At 38.3% G+C, this 26,516-nt stretch overlaps 1 protein-coding gene and 1 non-coding gene across 5 annotated transcripts in view; one reads left to right on the top strand and one right to left on the bottom strand.

Annotated features, from left to right (window-relative positions):
* LOC105866637 (disintegrin and metalloproteinase domain-containing protein 32-like) overlaps window positions 1-26,516 on the top strand; it is a 141,069-nt gene that overhangs the window by 5,660 nt on the left and 108,893 nt on the right. For 2 of the 4 annotated variants that reach the window (XM_075997369.1, XM_075997368.1), the window contains exons 2-3: window positions 7,670-7,749; window positions 23,046-23,107. In XM_075997369.1, the coding sequence (XP_075853484.1) occupies window positions 7,670-7,749; window positions 23,046-23,107 (142 nt within the window). Of the gene's footprint in view, window positions 1-7,668; window positions 7,750-17,795; window positions 17,853-23,027; window positions 23,108-26,516 lie in introns of those variants that run through there. The other 2 variants (XM_075997370.1, XM_075997371.1) reach the window with 2 other exon arrangements.
* On the bottom strand, window positions 7,318-7,403 carry LOC142864296 (small nucleolar RNA U83B). Its single transcript, XR_012914821.1, has one exon. It is a non-coding gene; the product is annotated as a small nucleolar RNA U83B (small nucleolar RNA).

Below are 26,516 nucleotides of genomic sequence, written 5' to 3'. Positions count from 1 at the left end.
GATTTTGTGTTGACATGAGTTCCGTTCAATTTTGCTATAAACATCCATGTGTTGGATTTTGTGTTGACATGAGTTTTCAACTCTTGTATAAATTCTAAGGAGTGTCATTGTTTGATTACATGGTTAAGAGTATGTTTAGTTTTATGAGAAAAACCAAACTGCCTTCAAAGCTGGCTGTACCTTGTTGCATTTCCACCGGCATTGAATAAGAGTCCCTGTTGTTTCACATCCTCACTAGCATTTGATGTGTTAGTATTTTGGATTTTGTCCATTGTGATAGGTGTGTAGTGGTATCTCATGTTAATTTGTATTGCCTAAATGACATAGGATGTTGAGCATCTTTTCACATGCTTGCTTGTCCTCTGTATATCTTCTTTGGTGTGATGTCTATTCAAGTCTTGCCCATTTCAAAATTGATTTGTTCACTATTGTTGACTTTTAAGAGATCTTTGTTTGGGATAACAGTCCTTTATCTGATATGCCTTTTTCAAATATTTTCTCTCAGTTTGTGGCTTGTCTTCTCATTCTCTTGACATTGTTTTTTGTAGAGCAGAAGTTTTTAATTTTACTAAAGTTTAGCTTCTCAATTCTTTCTTTGATGGATCATCCTGCCTTTGGTGTATCTAATAAGTCATTGTTATACCTAAGGTCATCTAGGTTTTCTCCTATGTCATCTTTTAGGAGTTATTTATAGTTTTGCATTTTAAATTTAGGTTTGTGATCCATTTGGAGTTCATTTGTGAAGTGTGTAAAGTGTGTGTCTAAATTCTTTTTTTTTTTTTTAAATGTGGGTGTTCAGTTGTTTTAGCACCATTTGTTGAATAAAGTATCTTTGCTCCATTGTCTTTGCTCCTTTGTCAAACATCAGTTGACTGTATTTATGTGGGTCTCATTATGGGCTGTTTTCTGTACCATTGATCTATTTTTCTGTTCTTTCACCAATACCATACTGTCTTGAGTACTGTATGTTTCTAGTTAAGTCTTGAAGTCAGATAGTGTCAGTTTTCCAACTTTCTTCTCCATCAGTCTAATATTGGCTATTCTGGATCTTTTGCTTCTTCATGTAAATTGTAGAATCTATTTGTCAATATCAACAAAATAGCTTGCTGGAAATTTGATTGAAATTGCATTGAATCTATAGATCAAGCTGGGAAGAACTGACATCTTGACAATATTGACATTTTCTATCCATAAGCATGGAATATCTCTCCATTTATTTTGTTATTTTTTGATATATTTCATCAGAGTTTTGTAGTTTTCTTCATATAGATTTCCTACAGTTTCTGTTAGACTTAAACCTAAATACTTCATTTTTTGGTGCTGTTGTAGACAACACTATGTTTTTAATTTCAAATTTCACTTATTGCTGGTATATTGAAAGCAGTTGACTTTTGTATATTAACCCTGCAACATAGGGGTATCTCAACCATTTTTAAGTGTACAGTTTAGAAATGTTAACTACGTTGACATTGTTGTGCAACCTATCGCCAGGTGTCTTTTCATCTTGCAAAACTGAAACTCCATACTCATTAAACATAAATTAAAAATTGTGGTAAAATATACTTAACACACAATTTGCCATTTTAACCATTTTTAAGTTATAGTTAAGTGGCATTAGATATAGTCCCATTGTTGTGCATCCATCAACTCAAGCTGAAACTGAGTACCTATGAAACACAAACTACTGGGGCAAGCTCCAAGATGGCAGACCAGAGACACCACCAGCCATTGTGTCTCAGTAAGAGGGAGAGGTTTTAGATGAAAGACAAAAACAAACTGGAAGAAAAAGGTACTGGTGGAGATCAATCCCAGAAAGGCTTGGAGACCAGTGAGAAGGGTAGGTGGAGTGGTTACTTCCTTCCTCACATCTCAAGACAGTTGGTGGGCTCCTGAGCTGCTGGAGAGACCTTCTGCCCACATGAGCACAGAGACTACTGCTGCCAGCGAGCTGGCAGCTTCTTGTGGACAGGGCACCAGGCTCCCAGCCCTACTGGGGCGTCTCCTGCCCCACAGACCTGAGCCTGAATGCCAGGCACCATATTGCTTTTCTACCCACCATGGGCCTTTGTCCTTTCCAGGGGGCTTAAACTCCTCAGGTTTTCTTTTGCTTGTACCCACACAGACATTTTCCAACTCTGGCCCAGACTGCGGGAGCCACGGGTCCAGTGGGTCCCAGGTGATCTGCATGACTCCAACGACTGGTCATTCTGGGCAGACTGCCTCCTGGAGAGAGGGTTGGAGAAGACCAGAGTGTGGACTTTCCTCCACCCAGACTCTTTTTCTCCCATTTCACTCCCCGACCTGTGGCTGTGGAGAGAGACAGTTGACCCACCATATGGAGGGTTCCACACAGAGTGGGGCTCAGACCTTTCCTTTTGGAGTTCTTCACTGGACTGAGGGGTGCTTGGACTGTGACCTCCCTGCCTGCTGGCTTCCCTGGTGCTGCTTGCCCAGCAGTTCCATCAGAGCAGGACACACCCCAAGGTGAAGGGACATCAAACGAGCTTGGGCACACTGTGGGTGACTCAGAACCAGCATGCTGGCATGGTCAGGGATTGATCCCCAGGGCCCAGGGAACAGGCATGGAGGCCTGATCCTGTAGCCCCAGGTCTTGATCACATTGCCCGGGGGGACAGAGGCGATATTTTTGAATTAGTTTTGGGAGGTGTGGATGCCTGCACGGGAAGATCAAGGGAGAGAGTACAGTCTGGGTCCTACCTGTGGTGTGCTCATGGGGCAACCTTCCTCCCATGGGAGGGCTGGACTCCCATCTCAGGCCAGGCTCCTGGACAGGGAACCTCCCAGCCTACATCACAGTTGAAGGGGACCTCAATTGGCTTGAGGTCCTGCCTGCTGGCAGAGGCCTGGGTGAAACTGCAGAATAGGAGAGAGTGGAAAGGAGAAAGGCCTGCTCCAGACTGCTGGGTTGTGGGTCTTAGACAGCCCTGCCTCTGCACACAGGCTTTCTGGTTGAGTGGGACCACTGCAGCTCCTCTCTGGCAGCTTTACCCAGAGGTGGGGAGTGGACCTTTGCCCCCTGCTGAAGCAGATCTTTTGCCAGCATTTGTGGAGCTTGAGGGCAGGCTCATCCAAGCGAGCCCTGCTCAGCCTCACTTCCCCACCCACCTTTGTTATGGTGGAGAATAGGACTCACCTGGAAGTTTCAGGGCCCCACCCACCACATGTGGCATACTAGTGCTTCTAGTCACAGACCCCAAAACAACATTACAGCTTGTTTTTTCTGGCAAGCACCACCTATTGATAGGGAGGTCAATTTGCACATCTCTTTACAGCATTTACTGACTCAATGATACAGGATATGGTTGATTCTCACCCATAAGCACCACCTACTGCCTCAGAGATTAACCTTGGGGTGTCATATAAATAAAAGAAAATTCAAAGTTAAGAAGAAACAGCTGTTCCAGATGAAAAGGAACCAGTAAAAGAACTACAGAAACATGAAGAATCAGAGTGAAAGAACATCCCAAAAGGGAGCACAAGCTACCTATCAATGGTTATCAACCAAAATCAGAATATTGAAATGAGAGATGAAGAATTTCAAACATGGATTGTAAGTAAGCTCAATGACATACAAGATAAAATAGAAACAACACAAAAAAATCATAGAAACAATGCAGGAAATGAATGTAACATTCACTAAAGAAATTGAAGTATTAAATAAAAATCAAATAGAACTTCTGGAAATGAAAAATTCATTCAAGGAAAACACAATGGAAAGCCTTAAGAATAGGTTAGATCAGGCAGGAGAAGAACCTCAGAGCTTGAAGACAACACCTTTGGATTAAACAAGTCAGTTAAAAAGAGCAGAGAAATAAGAGGAACCAACAAAGCCTATAGGAAGTATGAGAATGTGTAAAGAGGCCTAACATAAGAATCATAGACGTTCCAGAGGGTGAAAGAAAATACACAAGACTTGGAAACCTATTTGAGAGAATAATTGAGGAAATTTTGTCTGGTCTTGCTAGAAATCTAGATATCCAGGTACAAGAAGCTCAAAGTATCTTTGGGAGATTCATGACAAAGAGGCAAACACCATGCCACACAGTCATCAGATTGGCCAAAATAAACATGCAAGAGGCACTCATACAAGCTGTAAGGCAAAAGCATGTGGCACCTCACAAAGGAAAACCCATCAGACTAACTGCAGACTTCGCAACTGAGACCTTATAAGCCAGAAGGGATTGGGGCCCCATTCTTAGTCTGAAAGAGAATAATGGCCATTCTAGAATTTTGCATCCTGCAAAACTAAGTGTCTTATCTGAGTGGGAAATAAAGACATTCTCAGACAAGCAAACACTGAGGGAATTTGTCACGACAAGATCTGCCTTGCAGGAAGTAGTCAGAACTGCATTAAACACAGATCAGCAAAATAGACACCCACCAGTGTAAAATTATCCAAAAGCTAAAGATCAAATCCCGGATACCACAGTGGCTTAAGAGATAAAGTAACAAAGTTCTACTCAACAGGATGAACACAGCCTCCCCCCTCCCCCATTTATCAATTCTTCCAAGAGCTGTGAATGGTTTGAACTGCCTACTGAAGGCTGGCTGAATGAATAATAATAAAAAAAACAGAAGCCAAGAATCTGCTGTCTCCAGGAAATACGTCTAACCCACAAGGCTCCTTCAGACTCAAGGTTGAAGGGATGGAAAACAATATTCTGTGCAAATGGAAACAAAAAGAAAGTTGGTGTAGCATTTTTCATATCAGATAACATAGACTTCAAATTAACAAAAGTAAAGCAAAACAAAGATGGTCATTATATAATGGCAAAGGGAACAATTCAACAAGATGACATAATAATACTAAATATGTATGCACCTAACAGGTGTGCCCAAATTCATAAAGCAAATCCTACTTGGTCTAAACAAAATGATAAACAGCAGCACTGTAATAGCTGGGGACTTCACCCCTCTGACAGAACAGGACAGATCCTCCAAAGAGAAAACAATGGGACAATGGATGTAAACAGAACTCTAGAACAAATGAGCTTAACAGACATTTGCAGAACATTCTACCCACAAACCACTGAATATATTCTTCTCATCACCTCATGGAATATTCTCTAAGATTGATCACATCCTAAGCGCAAAGCATGTCTCAACAAATTAAAAAAACATAGAAATTATACCATGCATCTTCTCAGACCACAGTGGAATAAAATTAGAAATCAACTCCAACAGAAACTCTCATCTCTACACAAAGTCATGGAAACTAAACAACCCACTGATGAATTATAGTTGAGTCAAGGAGGAAATTAAGATGGAGATCAAAGGATTCTTTGAACTAAATAATAAAGGAGACACAAGTTATCAGAATCTGGGGGATACAGCTAAAGCAGTCCTGAGAGGAAAATTCATAGCCATAAATGCCTACATTCAGAAGACAGATCACATCAACAATCTAATGAATCATCTCAAGAAACTGGGAAAGGATGAGCAAACCAATACCAAACACTGCAGAAGAAAAGAAATAACCAAGATCAGAGGAGAAGTAACTGAAATCCATAGCAAGAGAACTATATAGAAGATTAATGAAACAAAAAGTTGGTTCTTTGAAAAGATAAACAAAATTGACAGATTTCTCAGTAGATTAACCAGAAGTAGAAAAGAAAGGATTCTAATAAGCTCAATCAGCAATGAAAAAGGAGAAATTACAACTGTTACCAAGGAAATGGAAAATATCATCTCTGAATACTATAAAAGTCTCTTTGCATTTAAACTTGAAAACATGGAGGAATAAGACAAATTCTTAGAAACACTCAGCTTCCCTAGGCTCAATCAAGAAGAATAAGAATTCCTGAATAGACCAATATCAAGTAATGAAATTGAGGGAGCAATAAAAACCTTCCAACAACAACAACAAAAAGCACAAGACCAAATGGTTTCACATGTGAATTTTACCTGACCTACAAAGAAGAACTGGTACCTGTCCTGCAGAGATTATTCCATAACATAGAGAAGGAAGGACTCCTTTCCAACACATATTTTGAAGTCAACATCAACTTGGTACCTAAGCCAGGAAAGGACTCAACAAAAAAGAAAACTACAGGTGAATATCCCATATGAATATAGATGTAAAAATTCTTAATAAAATCCTAGCAAACCGAATTCAGATGCTCATGAAAAAAATAATCTATCATGCCCAAATGGGCTTCATCCTAGTGATGCAAGTTTGGTTCAACATACACAAGTCTATAAATGTAATTCATCACATAAATAAAAGTAAAAAAAAAAGACCATATCCTCTCAACAGATTCAGAAAAAGCATTTGACAAATTTCAGCTCTCTCTTTTGATAGGATTGCTTAACAAAGTAGAGATAGATGGGACTTACCTCAAAATGATAAAATCCATGCTTGACAAACCCACAGCCAACATCATACTGAATGGGGAAAATTGAAAGCATTCTTCTTTAGAACTGGAACCAGACAAGGTTGCCCTATATCAACATTTCAACAGACTGCTGCTGGAAGTATTAGTCAGAGCAATCAGATAAGAGAAGGAAATCAAGGGTATCCAAATGGTGGCAGAAGAAGTCAAACTATCACTCTTTGCTGATGGATATCATGTCATATCTAGAAAACCCCACAGATTCTGCCAAGAGACTCCTTGAACTGATAAACAAATTCAGCAAAGTCTCTGGTTACAAAATCAATGTACACAAATCAGTAGCATTCATAAACACCAACAATAGTCAAGCTGATAACCAAAGACTAAATGCCCATCACAATAGCAACAAAGTAAATAAATTAACTAGGAATACATTTAACTAAGGAAGTGAAAGACCTCTACAGGGAGAACTACAAAACACTGAAGAAGGAAATGGGAGAGGATGTAAATAGATGGAAAAACATATCATGCTCATGGATTGGCAGAATTAACATTGTTAAAATGTCTGTTACCCAGAGTGATCTTCTGATTCAATGAAATCCCCATTAAAATACCAATGTCATTTTAATATCTCCCTTTTGCCCATATATTAGAATGTCACTTTTGCTGGATATAAATTTATAGTGTCTTCACTTTGTTTCCATGAAGTTTTTTTAGGCATTGTTCTTTGGTATTTTAACATTGAATACCATTGTAAAAATTCTAAAGCCAGGCTGCTTTTCTCCCATTACATCCATCATGTTTTTTGTTTTTCTTTTCATCTCATATTCCCGTGGGATTCTTTATCTGAGAATCCCAATAACTTTAGTAGAGTAAGTCTCCATTTTAATAGTAATTATCAGTTGTTCCTGAAATACAGTGTACTAGCTAGTCTATTGTTTTTTTTTTTTTTTTTTTTTCCATTCATTTTCTCAGAAGGAAGGCATTAAGGAATGGTTCCGCAGTCTGACTCGGGCACTATTATTTTAAATCTCGTATATCAGGAAAATTTTTCTTGAAGTATGTCTTTGATATTTTTGGTATGGATTTTCTGTTTTCTTTAGGAATAGCACATTTTGTATAAGTTGAATACCTCTTTCCCACTCATTTTATTGTCTTTCATAACTATCTTGTATGTTTTTCAAAGTAAGTGTTTTCAAGGCTTTTACAGTACACAGTGATGAGCCACCCATATATGCATAGGTAAACCTTATGAAAGGAACTGAACAGATTGAGTCCAATTTAAGTTAGGGTTAATAACTTTTTTATTTTTTCAGGTTCTCAAAATACATTTATACAAATTGTAGTTCCAGAGAAAATCCAAACAAATATAAACGACACTTCAGAAAGAGATAACGTAAGAGACATTTTTTTCATAATCTAAATGTTTATATGAAATTTCTTATTTTTATTACATACCTATGAAATATGTCAACCACATTTTAGTATGAATAAAAGTAGTATTTCTACTGATAAGGAATTTAAGGTTTTTATGGCAAAAGCAAATATATAAGTCAGAATGTTCTGTTTTAACATTTCTCATTTACTTATGGTGAATTATTTTTGAAAGTTCACTTATAGAAAATAATGTAGAAGAATTAAGTAGCTTATTTCAGTGATATCTAGGAGATCAACATGAAGAGAATAATTTTATTCAGAATGCCTAAGAAAATATTTTTCCCCTAAATCCTCCTTTCTGAGTATCTACCCTGCACCTACTACCTCTCAGACAAGAATTATCCACTCAAAACATTCATCTATTTTAAACTTCAGTTGTTTATTTCTTTATTTTTGAGTTCTATGAATTCATTATACATTCTGGATACAAATTTTTTTTTATCAGATATATGATTTATAATTTGATCATATGTGATTGTAGTATGATCTTCTAATTTCTGGTTTGCCTTTTCATGTTCTCAATGGTGATTTTTTTTTTTGTTTTTTGTTTTTTTTTTTTGAGACAGAGTCTCATTTCATTGTCCGGGCTAGTGTGCCATGGCTTCAGCTTAGCTCACAGCAACCTCATACTCCTGGGCTCAAGCAATCCTCCTGCCTCAGCCTCCTGAGTAGCTGGGATTACAGGCATGTACCACCATGCCCGGCTAACTTTTTCTATATATTTTTAGCTGTCCAAGTGATTTCTTTCTATTTTTTTTTTAGTAGAGACAGGGTCTCACTCTTGCTTCTTTAGTAGAGGCAGGGTGTCACTCAAACTCCTGATCTAAAAAGATCTGCCTGCCTCGGCCTCCCAGAGTGCTAGGATTACAGGCGTGAGCCACCGCGCCTGGCCATCAGTGGTGATTTTTAAATCACAAATATTTTCAATTTTGATGGCTTGCAGTTTATCAGATTTTCTTTTTATGAATCTTGCTTTTTGGTTTTGATTCTAAGAGCTCTGTTATACACTGAATTGTGTTCCCTCAAAATTCATGTGCTGAAGCCCTAACCCTTAATGTGGCTGTATGTGGAGATAGGGCCTTAAGGAGGTAATTGGGATTACATGAGCTCATAAGGGTGGGGTCCTAATCTATTAGGACTGGTGTACTTGAAAGAGGAAGAAGAGATACTAGGGGTGTATGTACAGAGAGAAAAGGTTATATGAGGATACAGCAAGAAGGCAGCTATCTACAAGCCAGAAAGAGAGACCTCACCAGAAATCAACCCTGCTGCATCCTGATCTTGGATTTCTATCTTCCAGACCTGTGAGAAAATGATGTTTTTTGTTTGTTTGTTTAAGCCACCTGGTTTGTGGTATTTTGTTTAGGCAGCCTGAGCAGACTAATACAGATTTTGGTACCATGAAGTGGGGTGCTTCTCTAACAAACAGCTTTGGAACTGAGTTGAGGAGAGGTAGTGGCTAGAAGAGTTTTGAGGTATCTGTTAGAGAAAAGCCTAGATGGCCTCGAGGGGGCTGTTGCTAGAAATATGAATGCTAAAGGCAATTCTTTTAGGGTTTCAGAAAGAAAAGAGAAGAATTATAGGAAAGCTTCTATAGTATTAGAGAATATGCATATCATTATGAACAGAATGTTGGTAGAAATATGAACATTAAAGGTGTTTCTAGTGAAGTCAAGGATGGAAATGAGAAACATGTTATTGGACACTGGAAGGAAGGAGATCTTTGGTATAAAGTGGCAAAGAACTTGGCTGAATGGCATTTGAGTGTTTTGTGGAAGGTAGAACTTCTGAGGGGCAACCTTGGGTATTTAGCAGAGGGTATTTCTAAGCAAAGTGTTGAAGGTGTGGCCTGTTTTCTCATGACTGCTTATAATAAAATCCAAGAAGAGAGAGATGAGTTGAAGGAAGTGTTAAGCAAAAAGGAATAAGAACTTGAAGATTTGGGAAATTTTCAGCCTACCCATATTTCAAAAAATGAGAAAGCATGTTCTATAGAGAGCACCAAAGGTGTAGCTGGATAATCACAGCATAAAGAGAATACTCGTGATTTAATCAGCCATCTCAGTTGATGCCAGGAATAGGGTTGGGATTATACTAGCAGAAACGCTGCCAGCTGGACTAAAGGGAACAGAGAAAATGGGACAGAATGAAGGAAGGCTGTTGGTCTTCTGGGATTCTACAGAACAGCACAGTAGAACTATCTGGCTTCAAATATGCATTATCCTTCAGGAGACGGGAATGGCCCTGAAGGCGATTCAGAGATCATCATGGCTGCCAGCCCGCCACAGGCCCAGGGGCCTAAGCTGCTTTCTCCCTGGTTTCAGAGAGTGGAGCCACCTGCTTGGTCTGAGTGGGCTAGGCTGCCACTGTCCAGTACCTCAGGGCCCAGGACTATGGGGGAAGGGCTACTCCACAGAGCCGAGGGAGATCTGGATTATCTGGACATTTTGTAGAGCATATCATGTTGGATGACCGTAACAATTGCATGAAGTTAATTAGACTGTATGAAAAATGGCAAGCATTCCGGATACCCTCGTAAAATGCGTGGCCCCAGAGGGTGTGAGAGAAACTCTATAAATATTCAGGGACCAATCAGGCATCAATGCATAAGATTTCAGGGTCTAGTAGTCAGTGGCATGCTGCCACATCCCTTCAAAAATAAAGGACAAATAGTCGCACCTTCTGCCTTCTGTCACTAAGGAAGAGCCACAACACTTGCTGGGCCTCTTGGTTTGGAGGCAGCACAATTTGCATTTTGAAATACTACTCTGATCCATTTATTGGATGATTGAGAAGTCTGCTACCCTCAAAGGGAGTCTGGAATAAGAAAGCTCTACATGAGGTCCAGGTTGCAGTACTAGCATCCCTGCTGCTCGGGCTATTCGAAGACCCCTTGATATTAGAGGTACCTGTGGTGCAGCAGGTGCTGTGTGCAGTCTCAGGCCAGCCTCAGTGGGACAGTTGAGTGCAGAACCCTGGGCTCCTGGAGCAGGGCCCTGTTGTCCTCAGTCGAGAACCATATGCCATTCAGAAAGTGGCTTTGGGTGTGTTAACGGTTTTAACAGAGACTGAGAATCTGATCGTGATACATTGGATAATGACTTTGTGACCAAAGCTTCCCATCACGAGTAAGTGCTGTTAGATTCACCAGGTCATACAGTTGTTGTGCCAGCAGCAATGCATCTGATGCTGAGACTGTGTAGGTCCAGAGGGCACAAATAAATTGAGTGAATAGATCTCCACCTCACCCTCTATTGTATTCATTAATGCCTCTCTTTTAGCTCCCACCTGTGGACTCATGGGAGGTCTCTATAAGGATGTAATAAAAGAAGGAAACTTAAATTAAGCTTGGTTCGTTAATGGGTTGACTTGGTACATTGTTGCAAAGCAAAACTGGATTGTTGCTTCACTATAACCCAACTCTTAAAGACAGTGGTTAGGGGAAATCCTCCCAGTGGGAAGGCTTCAGGTGGTACAACTGGTTATCCACTTTGTGGTGAGAAGGAAGTAGCCCAAGATAAAAATATACACGGACTTGCGGGCTGCGGTGAATGGTTTGGCTGTTTTGTCAGGCCCTGGAAAGGGCAATATTGGAAGATTAGTTTGAGGAAGAAGTGCATGAATGGACCTGTGATAGTGGGTACAAATTGTGGAGATCTTGCTTTCATGTCAGTGCACACCAGGGAGCATCCCCTGGGGAAGAGTCAGGAAATAAGCAAGTGGATGGAATGAGGCAGTCAGCCGATGAATGTCAGCCTCTGTTCTCGGCTGCCCCGTACTTGTACAAATGTTACAGGAATGAAAGAGCCACCACGGTGGTAAAGAATGAGGCTATGCGTAGGTCCAACAGCACAGACTCTCTCTCCCCAAGGCTATAGTTACTGCCACTTCTGCATCTCTGATCTATTAGTGATAGAGATTGATGCTAGACACTAGATATCATACCATCACTTGAGGAGGTCCACCGTCTCTAATATCTGTTAGTATGTTGAGTACATCAGACCCTTTTTATCCTGGAAGGAGCAAAGATTTGTCCTCACTGTTCTTGACACACATTTCTGGGTATGCATTTGCACCTCCTGCCCTCAGTAGCTTGGCTGGCATCACTCTCTGCAGTGCACTGGCCGGCCCTGCTATCCAGGGTCTTATCAGGGCTTGATTTGTGGGCATGGGATCAGGTCAAGGATACACTTTATGGCAAATAAAGTGGGCACGTAACCATGGCACCTCCTGACCGTCTCACACATGGCACCGTCCAGAAGCATCGGCGTGCTAGAGTAATGAATTGGCTGCTTAAAGATGCAGTTAAACTCCAGCTGGGAAATAGCCTTTTGCACAGATGGGATATTATACTTTAGAGTTAGTGCATACATTAAACAAATGGCCATTGCCCAAGGATTGCAAAGTGGTTGTAGAAATGCCCCTGCTTGTCGCCACTTGTTCTGAACAAGTGGGGTTATTTGATTCTGTTGCCTACAGCCTTATGCTGTGAGGGTTGAAGGTTCTGGATCCCAGTGAAAGGGCTTCTACCAGGGAACACAGTAAACCTCCTGCTAAAGTTAAAGCTACAACTACCTTAAGGTAGTGTTTGGTTCTTCAAGACAATAAGGAAGGGAGGGAGGGAGGAAGGAAGGAAGGGAGGGAGGGAGGGAAGGAAGGAAGGAAGGAAGGAAGGAAGGAAGGAAGGAAGGAAGGAAGGAAGGAAGGAAGGAAGGAAGGAAGGAAGGAAGGAGGGAGGGAGGGAGGGAGGGAGGGAGGGAGGGAGGAAGGAAGGAAGGAAGGAAGGAAGGAAGGAAGGAAGGAAGGAAGGAAGGAATTGACAAACAGAGACCCGTGTTTGGCATGTAAATGATCCACCAGGACTTTTAAAAAGTTCTCATGCCTAGTTCTAACTGTAAATGGGAACATACAGCAAGGATTGTCTGATGATCGTGACTGGAGGCTGAGGACCCTCTGGGAGGTGCGTCTGGATCACCTCATGCACCCCATCAGGCAGGCCACTTAGAAAAGCAGAAATGATGGCTGAGGGTGAGGGGTGAAGACAATCTAGAATAGACAGCAGAGCAGGGAGGTGATAAGTACCAGGGGTGTCAGGATCAGGGCTCTTAGGGCAGAGATGTAGGAGGAGGTGTTGGTGTGTCCCCGTCCCCCAGTCCCTTGCCAGAATCACTTTACCAGTTTGGTTTGGGTCGTCCACCCCCTGGCTCATGGAGTACAGCAGCAAGAGTTAGCAATCTTCTCTGGGGAATTACCTCTGGGTTATTGAGTTACTTCCCTTGGAGTTTCCTGGGAGTTACTTCCTGAGTGCATACCCCAGGGAAGCCCTTCAGCCAAAGAGTAATTGGTAAGGGGATATAAAACCACAGCTCCCTTGCCTCAAGGTGGGAAAAAAAAAAAGTTTTTCTGGGTCACAAAACTGCGGAGCTCCCTCCCCCAGGGGATCAGCCGGAGGCTAGAATAGACTTGAAATCATACCTACTTTAGCTTCATGTCTCTCCCTATCCTGCTTCTCTCACTCCCTTAAAAGATTATCCTGAGAGGGCTCCTGCAATAAAGCACTTGTAAACGGATCCATGTTTCAGACTCTACTTCTAGGGAGTCCAACCTAAGACACCATCCAACAGGTCCATGTCTTTTGTGAAACAGAAAGGTGAATTTTCAATGTAGGTTGCTGTAAATTCAGGTAAATCTACTTTGTTCAATTCCCCAAATGCCTAAAGGTCATAGGGGTTCCAGACCTTTACTGAAATATGTTTTGAGAAGGTGGGTGATTCGGGTAATATATGAGGAGGTGACCAGGTAGAGAGTTTTCTGAGTGTTTTGAGGTTATTCCAGTACTTTGCAAATAACATTCTGGTACACTTAGTTGAACAATCACATGGGGGAAGTCTCAGAAAAGATGGACTTTTTTTTCTCTTTTTAGTTGACACGTAATAATTGTGCATATTTATGGGATACAGAGTGATATTTCAATACACATATGACGTGTAAAGAACAAATTAGGGTAATTAGCATATCTTACCTCATTTACCACTTCTTTGCATTATGCACATGAAAATCCTCTCTTCTAGCTTTTTGAAAATATCCCATAAATTACAGTTAACCATATACACACTACAGTGCTGTAGAACACCAGAACTTACTCTTCTATCTAGCTGTAATTTGTTTCCGTTAACCTCTCCCCATCCTCCTCTCCCCCAGACCTTCCTAGCCTCCAGTACTCACAACTCTACTCTCTGTTTCCATGGTCTCAAAATTTATTTTAGCTCTCACATATTAGTGAAACATACAGTATTTGGGGTTTTTTTGTGCTTGATTTATTTTGCTTAACATAATATCCTCTGGGCTTATCCATGTTGCAGCGGATTACAGGATTTCACCCTTTTTTATGGTTGAATAGTATTTAATTGTGTATATATGTCACACTTTCTTATCTGTTGATGGACACTTAGTTTGAATCCATGTATTAGATATTGTGAATAGTGCTGCAGTAAACATGCGAGTGCAGGTATCCCTTTGATATACTGATTTCTGTTCCCTTAGATCAATACCCACTAGTGGGATTGCTGAATTATATGATAGTTCTGTAGTTCTGTTTTTAGTTTTTTGAGAAATCTCTGTACCGTTTTCTATAATACTAATTGACATTCCCAACAACAGTTTTTCCTTTTCCTACCAGTAAGAGTTCCCTTTTCTGCGCATGCTCACCAGAAAAATAACAAATGTTATTTTTTTCCCTTTTTATGATAGCCATTCTAACTGGGGTAGTATGAAATTTCATTGTGGTTTTGATCTGCATTTCCCATCAGGGAAGTGGGATATTGAGCATTTTTCATATACCTGTTGGCCATTTGTACATTTGTATGCCTTCCTTTGAGAATGGGATTTTTTTTCCTTTGTTTTGGGTTTTTTTTTTGTTTGTTTTGTTTTTTTTTTTGCTGTTGAGTTTTTTTGAGATCCTTGTATATTCTGGATATATTCATTCTGTTGGATGAATAATTTGTAAATATTTTCTGTCATTGTACAGGTTGTCTTTTTACTTGATTGTTTCCTTTGCTGTGCAGAAGCTTTTCAGTCTAATACAGTCCCATTTGTCTATTTTTGGTTTTGCTGTCTGTGCTTTTAAAGTCTTATCTGTAAAGTCTTTGCCAGACAAATGTCTGGAAGCATTTCTCTTGTGTTATTTTTCCTAGTCATTATATAGCTTTGAGATTTACAATTATGTTTTTAACTCATTTTGAGTTGATTTTTGTATATTGTGAGAGAGAGGGGGCTCTAGTTTCATTCATCAGCATGTGGATATCCAATTTTCCCAGCACCATTTAGTAACGTGGGTATCTTTTCCCCAGTGTATGTTCTTGATGCCTTTGTTGAAAATGAGTTGGCTGTAAATATGTGGATTTACTTATTTTGAAGTCAGGTGGTGAGATGCCCCTCTCTCTGTTCTTTTTGCTCAGGATTGCTTTAGTTATTCGGGATTGTCCTTTTTATTCTGTGAAGAATGTCATTGGTATTTTAATAGAGATTGCATTGAATTTTTAGTTTGCTTTGAGCTGTATGGTCATTTTAACAATATTAATTCTTCCAATTCATGAGCATGAGGTGCCTTTCCATTTTACTTTGTCCTCTTCAATTTCTTTCATCAATGTTTTTTAGTTTTTTTGTAGGGATATTTCACCACCTTGGTTAAATTTATTTTTATGTAATTTATATTTTTGTAGCTATTGTAAATGAGATTATTTTCTTGATTTCCTTTTGAGGTGGGTTGTTATTGGTGTATAGAAATGCTATATCGATTTTTGCATATTTTTGTGTTTTGCAACTTTACTGAATTCATATTTCAGTTCTTTTAGGTTTTTTGGTGGAGTCTTTAGTTTTTTCTGTAAACCTGATAACAGAGGAAAATTTTACTCCCTCTTTTCTGATTTGGATATCTTTTATTTCTTTCTGTTACCTAATTTCCCTGGCTGGGACTTCTAGTTCTATGTCGAGTAAGAGTGGTGAGAGTGGGCATCCTTGTTCCAGTTCTTCCAGTAAAGGGTTTCAGCTTTTCTCCATCCAGTGTGACGTTAGCTGTGGGTTTGTCATATATGGGCTTTATTATGTTGAGGTATGTTACTTCTGTGCCTAGTTTGTTGAGAGTTTTTAATGATGAAGGGATGTTGAATTTTATCAAATGCTTTTTCTGCACTTATTGAGATAATCATATGGTTTTTGTGCTTCATTTTGTTGCTGTGCTATATCACACTTATTCATTTGCATACATAGAATTATCCTTGCATCCCTGTTGATCGTGGTATATTCTCTTTTTGATGTGTTCTTAGATTCAGTTTGCCAGTGGAGCAATTAAAAGTGGTGAATTTTTGCGTCTGTGTTTATCAGGGATATTGGGCTATAGTTTTCTCTTACACCCTTGTCTGCTTTTCTTATCAGAGTGATACTGGCCCTGTAGAATGAGTTAGGAAGGGTTCCCTCCTCTTTAATTTTTTGTAATAGTTTGAGAAACATTGGTGTTAGTGTTTCTTTAAAAGTTTGGTGGAATTCAACAATAATGCCATCTGGTCCTAAGCTTTTATTACTGATTCAATCTCATTCTTTTTATTGGTCTATTCAGGTTTTCTATTTCTTTCTGGTTCTGTCTGGGGAGATAGTGTGTGTACAGGAATTTATCCATTTCCTTTAGGTTTTCCAGGTTTTTAGCACACAGCTGTTCATAATAGTCTCTATGATCCTATTTATTTCTTTGGTATTACTTGTAATGTCTCCTTTTTCATTTCTGATTTTGTTTATTTGGATGTTTTCTTTTTTCTTGGTTATTCCAGCAATTGTTTTATTAATTTTGCTTGAACTTTTCAAAAAGCCAACTTTTTGTTTTGTTGATACTTGTATTTCTTTTTAGTCTCTATTTCATTTAGTTCTGCTCTGATTTTTTGTTTTTGAGACAGAGTCTTACTCCATCACCCCAGCTAGAGTGCAGTGGCATCATCATAGCTCACTGCGACCTCAAACTCCTGGGCTTAAGCAATTCTCCTGCCTCAGCCTCCCAAATAGCTTGGATTACAGGCGTGCAAGACCATGCCCAGCTATTTTTTTTTTTTGTTTTCATTTTTAGTAGAGACAAGGTCTCATTCTTACTCAGGGTGGTCTCGAACTCCTGAGCTCAAGCGATCCTCCTGTCTTGGCCTCCCAGAGTGCAGGATTATAGGTGTGAGACACTTGCCTGGCAAGTTCTGCTCTGATCTTTATTATTTCTCTTCTTTTAATAATTTTGGGTTTGGTTGGTTCTTGCCTTTCTTGTTCCTTGAGGTGCATTGTTAGGTTATTTATCTGAAATTTTTCTCTTTTTTTTTTACTCTGTAAAGTTTATTTGTGAAACTGTGCTTAAATACTATTCTCTTAGCTTGTACCCAGAATATGAATAGTTTTTAAATATCTGTGAAACTTGCATGTGGAATATTGTGCATCATTTATCCTTTCATACAAAAGCTTTGATGGTATATTCCTGATGCCACTCAGGGATAGAAAAAAGTTTATTTTTTTTCCTGAGAAACTGATATATGTGCTAGCACTAGGGTAATATGAGTCAGGTAACCCTTTATGTTTTCTTTTTTTTAAATTTTTTATAATTCTGTTTTATTTACTTATTTATTTTTTAAAGTTCATAATATTAAGGGGATACAAATGTTTCTGGTTGCGTGGATCGGTTTTGTAATGCTGGAGTCATAGCTCTGTGTCCCTATCACCCAAATAGTGTTCATTGATGAAGTAATGCCTTTTACAACAATTTGGATGGAAGTGGGGACAATTATCCTAAGTGAAATATCTAAAGAATGGAAAAATAAATACACATGTACTCGTTATTAAATTAGAACTAACTGATGAGCACACATGTGCACAGAGGGAAATAAAATCTGGAAATCAAACAGGAGGAGGGGAGAGGAGTAGAAGGGGAAAAACCTACATAAAAGGTACAATATCTGAGATCTTTCTACTTTTTTGATGCAGGTGTTTATTGCTATGAAGTTCCCTCATAGCACTTTTTTGCTCAATCCATAGGCTTTGGTAAGTTGTGTTTCCATTTTCATTTGTTTCAAGAATTTTTATTATTTTTTTTTCTTAGTTTGTTCCTCGATCTAATGGTCATTTGGGATCATGTTTAATTTCCATGTGTTTGTACAGTTTCCAAATTTTCTTTTGTTATTGATTTGTAGTTTTATTTCATTGTTGTCTGTGAAAACACTTGATATGATTTCAATTTTTTGAGATTTATTTTGTGACTTGCTTGGTGTATGGTCTATACTGGAGAATGTTCCATGTGCTGACGAGAAGAATGTATTCTGCAGTAGTTTTATGAAATGTTCTGTAAGTGTCGGTAAGGTCCATTTGGTCTAAAGTATACTTTAAATTTAACATTTCTTTATTGATTTTCTGTCTTAATGATCTGTCCAGTGCTGACAGTGGGGTTTTGAAGTCCCCAAATATTATTATATTGGGTTCTATCTCTCTCTTGAACTCTAATACTATTTGCTGTATATATCTGGGTGGTTCAGTGTTTGGCTTATGTGTATTATAATTCTTATATCTTCTTGTTGAAATGATCCCTTATCATTATATAATGACCTTATTTTTTTCTTTTTCTTGTTTTTGCCTTAATGTCTGTTTTATTTTATATAAATACAGCTACTCCTGCTCACTTTGGTTACTATTTGTGTAGAATATCTTTTTCCATCCCTTCACTTTCAATCTATATCTTTATTTACAGGTGAGTTTCTTGTAGGCTGAATATAGTGGGGTCATTTTTTAAAATTCAGCCAGTCTATATTTTTTAAATGGGTAATTTAATCCATTTACATTTAGATTATTATTAATAAATATGAATTTATTCCTGTCATTTTGTTAATTGTTTTCTGATTATCTGTATATTCTTTGTTTTTGTCCCTCTTATTATTTATTGCTGTGATTTAGTCTTTTTCTGTAGTTGTATCATTTGACTTCTTTCTCTTCTCATTTGTGTGTCTGCTCTATCAGTGAGTTTTATACTTTTGTGTGTTTTCTTTATGGTAGATATTGTCCTTTCACTTCTAGATGTGGATCTCCTTTAAGGATTTCTTGTAGCACTAGTCTAGTGGTGATTAATTCCTTCAATTTTTATGTGTCTGGAAAAGACTTTATTTCATTTTTGAAGGATATCTTTGTTGGGTATAGTATTCTTGGCCCAGAGTTGTTTTGTTTCAGCACTTTGAATATATCATCACATTCTCTCATGGCTTGTAAGGTTTCTACTGAGAAATACACTGTTACTCTGATGGGGATTCCCTTATATGTGACTCGATTCTTTTTCTGTTCATAGAATTCTCTTTTTGTTTTTGACTTTTGTCATTTTGACTACAATGTGCCTTAGAGAAGAACTTTTTGGATTGAGCCTACTAGGTGATTTTAGTTTTCTGTATCAGATGTGTATATCTTTTGTATGATTTGTGAGGTTTTCAGCTATTATTTCATTAGATAGGTATTGAATAGGTTTTCTGTTTTCTATGTCTTTGCCCATTTCTTCTCCTGAAATCCTCCAAATTTGAGTATTTGTTGGTTTTATGATGTCCAATATATCATCTATACTTTCTTCATTCTTTTTTTTTTAATCTACTGGGTATTTCAAAAATTTGTCTGCAAATTAAGTAATTCTTTCTTCTGCTTGATCTAGCCTTATTGAAGCTCTTAATTGTATTTTTTATTAACTTTATTGAATTATTTAGTTCCAGGATTTTTTTGGTGTTTTTTAATGATATATATCTCTGTTGAATTTCTCATTCAGATCATGAATTATTTTCCTGATTTCTTTGTTTTGTTTATCTGTGTTCTTTTTTATCTCCCTGAGTTTCCTTAATTTTATTGTTTTGCATTCTTTTTCAGGCTTTTAATAGATTTTATTTTGTTTGAGATCTGTTACTAGAGAATTATGTTCCTTTCACGTTGTCCGGTTTCTTGCTTTTTAAATGTTTCTTGTGTACTTAGATTGATATCCATGCATCTGCTGTAACAGTCACTTCTTCTATAGATTGGCCTTCATATGAAAGAGTTTTTTTCTATAGGTGTATCTCTAGTGTTGATTCATTGGGTGCTTTCGCTTTTATTCTGGGTGGATGTAGTAGTGTATGATTTCTGTATGATTTCTTCAGTTGTAATCAATATCAATGGTGTCTGTGAGTTTCCCAGTGAATTAGGATCTCTGAGTTACTGGAGGCTGTAGCAAGGCTTTGTTGGGGATAAGGTCACTAGGTAGGCATGTTCACAGGGGTGGCAGATGCAGGCTGGGTGGATGGGTCCTCAGGCCCCTGGGCAGTGTGCATGACACCAGCAGTGGTAGTAGCAGTGGTGGGTCAGACCTTATGACCCCGGGTGGTTCATGTGAACACCAGTGGTAGTGGCAGTGGGCTGGGTTGGCCAGTCCCCAGGCCTCTGTTTGGCACACATGAGTAGGTGGGTGGTGGCAGGCCAGGTGGGCTGGTCTGTGGGCCCCCAGGAGGCAAACAAGGGTACCAGTGGTATTGTGGGTGGGGTGGGACACATATCAGACCCCAGTGCTACATGTGGGCACCAGTGGTGCTGGGAAGGTTGAGCTTGCCCTCAGATCCCAGGAAGTTGTTGAGTGGGCCTCCCAGGCTAACTGAAGGCACGTGTGAGTATGTGGCGGCCCTGTTGCTTGGAATGCATCACGTTGGTGTCAGTGGCAGCAGCCCCAGGCAGGCTACTCTTAGGCCTTGGAAAGCATGTGCTTCAGTTCTCTTTGTTCCAGGGGCACCTTCCTCTGTGCTTCACTGCCTGTTCCTTAGAATGTAGGACATTGTATGGGCTAGGATGCTGGGGACTCAGCCACACCACCTGTTCCAGCTGGTGTTGCAGTGCTGTAGCCCCCAGGGTGGACACTGGAGGATGTCAAGTGGGCTTCAGGGATGTACAGATGCAGGGGCTGTTGGGCTCCATGACACGGTGCTGGCCACGGGGGCAGGCTCTCAAGATGGTATCATGTTGCCTCTGTCTGGGTCTCGGTGCAAGTGGGATCCAGTGTGAATTCCGTCTCTGGAACAGTTAAGTTGTGTGGAGTCCAGGCAGCTCCCTGTCGTAGGCTCAAGGCCTGTGTGGCTTGAGGGGCTCTCTTGTGGTTAGTACTGCAGGCATCTCTGCTGGGAAAGTGGACCGTTGGGCATCTCTCACTTACCTTTTCCCTGCAGTGGGGAATTCCTTCTGGCTCTAAGCCAGTCCCAGCTAGACTGGCTGCTTCTTTACTTCCCTCTGTTGTGCATTAGAGATTCCCTGTCATTTCCTTGCAGAATCCCAGTTTTCCCTCATAGATGTTCTACTTGATATGTGGTTATCTGCTGACTGTTTTAGTACTTCTTTGTAGAGTTGAATGGCCTCTACTCTGCCATCTTGATGATGTCTCAGGGATGAAACTTCTTAATCATCAAAAGTGGTTCATTTGCCTGTTATACAAATTAAAACAAGAATTTCCTATATTTTTTCAATACCATTATCCACCCTCTACACTCTTTAGAGATCTACCCCAGTTTTTCTATATAGCCTAAAAACAAAAGGCATTTCATGATAACTCCCTTAGTTAGAAGTATAGTTAAAGGAAGTATTCCTTCATACTAACATCTACTAACATCTTAATTAATTACTATAAGAGGTTTTTGTTTTGAGAAAACAAAATATTCATCCAAGGACTGCATAGGGTCAAGTTCACAGATCAAGTTCACTTTAAAAAAATGATAAAGATGTTCCAGGATCTGTGTTTAGTTATCACATTCAGGTCATACTCAGTAAGGAACTATTTTCTCACCAATGCAAATTTTAAAAGTAGGATACTTTCCTGCTTCAGTATAAGGATCTTCTTTTTGGTATTTCTGCCTTATATCTGACACCTGCCTGCTTTGCTTCTTTCCTCAATGTATTTTTGATTTTTCTTCTTTTGAAAATAATCTTTAACAATTTTGGAATAATTTTAGACTTACAGAAAAATTGCAAAGATATTATCTGAGAGTTCCTTTGTACTGTTTACTTACTTTCCCCTAATGTTAAATCCTATATAGCCATGTTGATACCTTACATTTATTAAATATAAGAAATTAACATTGGCACTTAACTAGTCAGCAGACTACTTTATTGGATTATACCAATTTTTCCTCTAATGTGCTTTTTCTGCTCCAGGATCCCACCTAAGAAACTACATTGCATGAATCCCAGTGCCCTTTACTCTGTTTCTCATTCTTTTCTTGTTTTTCATGACCTTGACAATTTTGAAGAGTATTGGTCAGGTATATTGTAGAATACCCATCAATTTGGGTTGGTCTGATATTTTCTCATGATTAGTGAGTTTTAGGGAAGATTACCATAGAGGTGAAGTACTCATCTCATTACATTATATTGGTAGGGGTTGGGGCGGGGGTGGAAGAGGAAGGGAGTGATTATAGCAACTTGATTTATCACTATTGATGTTAATCTTCTGGTTTCATTTTTGACCTGGTAACTACCTGCCTCATTCTTCTTTGATTTGTACAGTATCTTGGTTGCTTCTTATTTTCAGAGATCCTTGAGTGCTTATCTTTTTCTGTACTTTTTCTTTGTTTTGATATTTATGTCCTTTTCATTTTTATATGCTTTAACTAATTTTTCTTTTCACTGATGCTCTATCTAGTGCATTTCACTTGCTCCCTCTTGTTGGATAGAATGTCATCACTCAGGTTCACTGAACTACAGATTTTCCAGCCTGTTGTCATCCGTGTTCTAACTTGAAATTAGTAGTGATAGAATAAAAGATAATATAAAATTTTATTGAATAATCTACTTATGAATATAGGGAACAGGCAATATATCCTAGGAGGACTTTTAAGGAAATGATTAAATAATCTTTGTGCCTGATAGAGTAATCTTCACTGATTTATTGTCCCACTGATGCCACCTAAATAAGCATTATAGCATAGCACATGGTCTATTCTTTCATCAGAATTAACAGTTTAGTTACAGGTAGATTTCTAATCCTATGTAAATCCTCAGGTTGGGTTTATTTTTGTGGAAATACTAAGAATGGATTATAAAGTAAATCTTAATTTTTTTGGGGTAATTTGTTGCAGATTTAATCAAATGTAACAATTAAGATATTTTAAGCATTGTTTGGAGGGATTAATTGATATAAATTGTTATTTAGCTTCTTAATATTAACATTGTCTTCACTCTCAGTTGTTCTGGATTCTCTAGGAACAGATATCCTATATTATTCCAATAGATGAGAGACCATATACTGTACACCTTAAGCAAAGGTAATTTTTTAGTTTTTAGTTTTGGGTTTCATTTTATTTCTATGAAGTTGTTTATAATAAAAAAAGGAGTATGGAGAAAAATAAATGAATTTGTTATTTAAATTTTTAGTTTTCTCAGGTAAACAAATGCTCTCCTGTGACTTAATTAAACTTTTGTTTCTAATGGCTGAAGTAGTCTTTTGTAAATGGGAGTTAGGAACAGAAGAAATAGGCACTCATCTCCTGAATACTGGTCTATATGATATTAAGTTGGCAGGACCAGCACGAGCTTTATACTCGGGGAAGGATGTCACAAAAAGAAGTAAATCTGTGACTGATATCATCAGTGAGGGTTTTACCAGAGAGGTGGGACCACCATGAGGGATGGGGGTAGGGATTTAATATAGAGATCAGATCTTACACTGTTGGAGAGCTGGTGAATATTTTATGGAGAATAGTACCTAGCTGTGTGCCACTTTTTAGAGAATTAAGAAAATCATTGAAGTAGTTTTCTGTAGGATTTAATTCTCTGATGGAAACCCAGCTGAGAAAGGCTGGCTTGGAAGTCATTTGTGCCATTCAAGAGCTTCAGTTAAATTTGGGGAATAGAACTAGACTGCATGCTATTTGGGCGAGGTGGATTATGCAAAACTGGAGGTAGCAAGTAAAAATAACTTCTTCAAGAACATTGGGCAGAGAAAAAAGAGGCTTAGTTGAGTATTTCTTAAGAGAGAAAAAAAACAGGAAGTGTTTTTGTGGCTGAGGGGAAGTTTCTTAAAGTGAGAAAAAGAGATGAAAGGTGTAAATAAGTAATTCATTGTGTAAGATACTAAGGAATTCTCCCAAAGAAAGGGTTGACTCACTTATTTAGACAGAAGAGAAGAAGAATATGATGTATGGTAGCACAAAGAACTTTTGAAGAGTATAAGAGGGAAAGTGAGAAAGCTCTCATTGCATTTGAACATCTTATTAAGACTATACACATTGTTAAGAGTTGTAGGGACTGGAGCTTGGGAGGTGGATAGTGCAAATGTATATTGTTTTGGGAAATTGCCTGCATAGTTATTATGACAGCCTAATGACAATTAGGAAGTTATCGCAAATAGCTTTATATAAGAAATAATGGGAAGCAGAACTATGACTATATAGAGATAGGGAATTTTTGTTTGTGAGAAATGCTGATGTGGCAGAATAAAAGATTTATTAATAGATTAAACCTAGTGGTAGTAAGGATTTGGTAGGGTAGAGGGAGGGGTAGAATATCTGAGTCTAGGGAAATATGGGCTCATTCTTAAAGATGCTGGTTATGATGTGTTTGTGGGACATCCCAGGGAAAATGTCCAGTAGGCAGTTAATTTAGTTTAGAACATGGGAAAAAAGTATGGTTTCAGCATTCTTTCATTATAAAAACTCTCAACAAATGAGATATAGGAGGAATGTACAACCCAGTAAAGTCATATATGACAGCACCACAGCTAACATCATACTCAGTGATGAAGAGTTGAAGCTTTTCACCTAATATCAGGAACAAGAGAAAGATGCCCACTCTCACCACTTATATTTAAGGTAGTATTGGAAGTTCTAGCCAGAGCAATTAGGCAAGAAAAAGAAATGAAAGTCATCCTAATAGGAAGGAAAGATGTTAAATTTTTCCTGTTTGCAGATGACATGATCTTTTATATATGAATATACATATATATGAAATATATAAAATCCCTGAAAACTCTACCAAAATACTGTTAGACCAATAAATGAGTTTAGTAAAGTTGTAGGATATAAAATCAACATCCACAAATCAGTAGCATTTCTATACATTAATAATAAACTATCCAAAAAAGAAATCAAGAAAACAATCCCATTTATAATAGCTACAAAAATAAAATACTTAGGAATAAATTTAACCAAGAATGTGAAAGAACTGTGCACTGAAAACTACAGAACATTAATGAAAGGAATTCAGGAAGACATCAGTGGAAAGATATCTCATGTTCATGATTGAAAGAATTAATATGGTTAAAATGCACATACTGTCCAAAGTAATCTACAGATTCAATACAAACTCCATCAAAATTCCAGTGACATTTTTCACAGAAATAGAAAAATAATCCTAAAATTCCTATGGAATTACCAAAGACCATGAATAGCCAAAGTAATCTTGGCCAAAAAATACAAAGCTGGAGGCCTCACACTATCTGACGTCAAAATAAACCACAGAGCTATAGTAATTCAGGCCATCTTCTTATATAGGTAGTGAATGAAGCCACAGAAATGAACAATATAAATCTATAGAGGTGGGGTGATTGTTAAAGGTGAGAAGGAACAACAGCCTAGTATTGAATGCCACGGAAACATTTTAGGGATGCAGGAAGGATCCCAGTAAAGGGACTTCATAAAGTTAGAAGGAAACACATAAAGGAAACCAGGAGGAAGTGGTATCATTTACACTGAGGAAGAGATGGTTTAAAGAAAGGGATGTGGCTTGAAGTGCTTCAGAGTATTTTTACTTGGCTTCAAACTGCCCTTTGGAGTTGACAGCTGGGAGGTCAATAGTAGCCTTTGTGAGATCAGTTTTCATGGCAGCTTCCCAACAGAAGCTAGTCTGGGGCATTGAGTTAAGTTATCTTGGGTTGAAGAGTGAGCATGAAGTGAGGCAGCATAACTAAAATAACATAATAAGTATAGGGATGATATAGCAAAGTTGAACTTAAGACTTGAAGTGTCAGTACATATGCTCAGATGAATATGACTTTTACATAATAATCTTCCACTTCATTATAATATATGCATGTAATATATATGTATGGTAGGAAAACTTAGAAAGAATGTAAGAAAAGTCTCATAATCATACATCCAGTTCATATCTTTTAAAATTTTAAAATGCTTTGCCCTCTTCTTACAGTACCTTCTTATTTTCTTTAAAGGGGTCTATTCAGTTAGGAAAACTATTTTGAGTAAATGTGTATTGGTTTCTGTAAAAATTAAATTTTTGTATAAAGAAAATACTACCTTTATGGCAGAGGTTGAGAAACTTCTTTAAAGGTCCAGATAGTAAATATTTTAGGCTTTGAGGGCCATATGGTTTTTGTCAAAACCACTCAACCTCTCTGCTCTTGTAGCAAGAAAACAGTCATGATAATATGTAAGTGGATGAGTATGGCTGTGTTCCAATAAAATTTTATTTACAAAACATAGGGTGGGTGAGATGTGCACCATCTGGGGGATGGTCATGCTGGAAACTCAGACTTCTGGGGGGAGGGGGTGAAAGGGCATTTATTGAAATCTTAAAATCTGTACTCCCATAATATGCCGAAATAAAAAAAAAAAAAAAGAAGAAAAACATAGGGTGGGTCAGAGTTTAGCTTAAAGTGTCAATTTACTGACTGTTGCTTTATATGTTTCAAAAAGAATCATTTAAAACATTTTCTCACTC

This window comes from Microcebus murinus, chromosome 24 (genome assembly GCF_040939455.1).
Source record: "Microcebus murinus isolate Inina chromosome 24, M.murinus_Inina_mat1.0, whole genome shotgun sequence".
NCBI lineage: Eukaryota > Metazoa > Chordata > Mammalia > Primates > Cheirogaleidae > Microcebus > Microcebus murinus.
The sequence above is the reverse complement of the archived record's forward strand: the minus strand, read 5'-3'. Positions and strand labels throughout refer to the sequence as shown.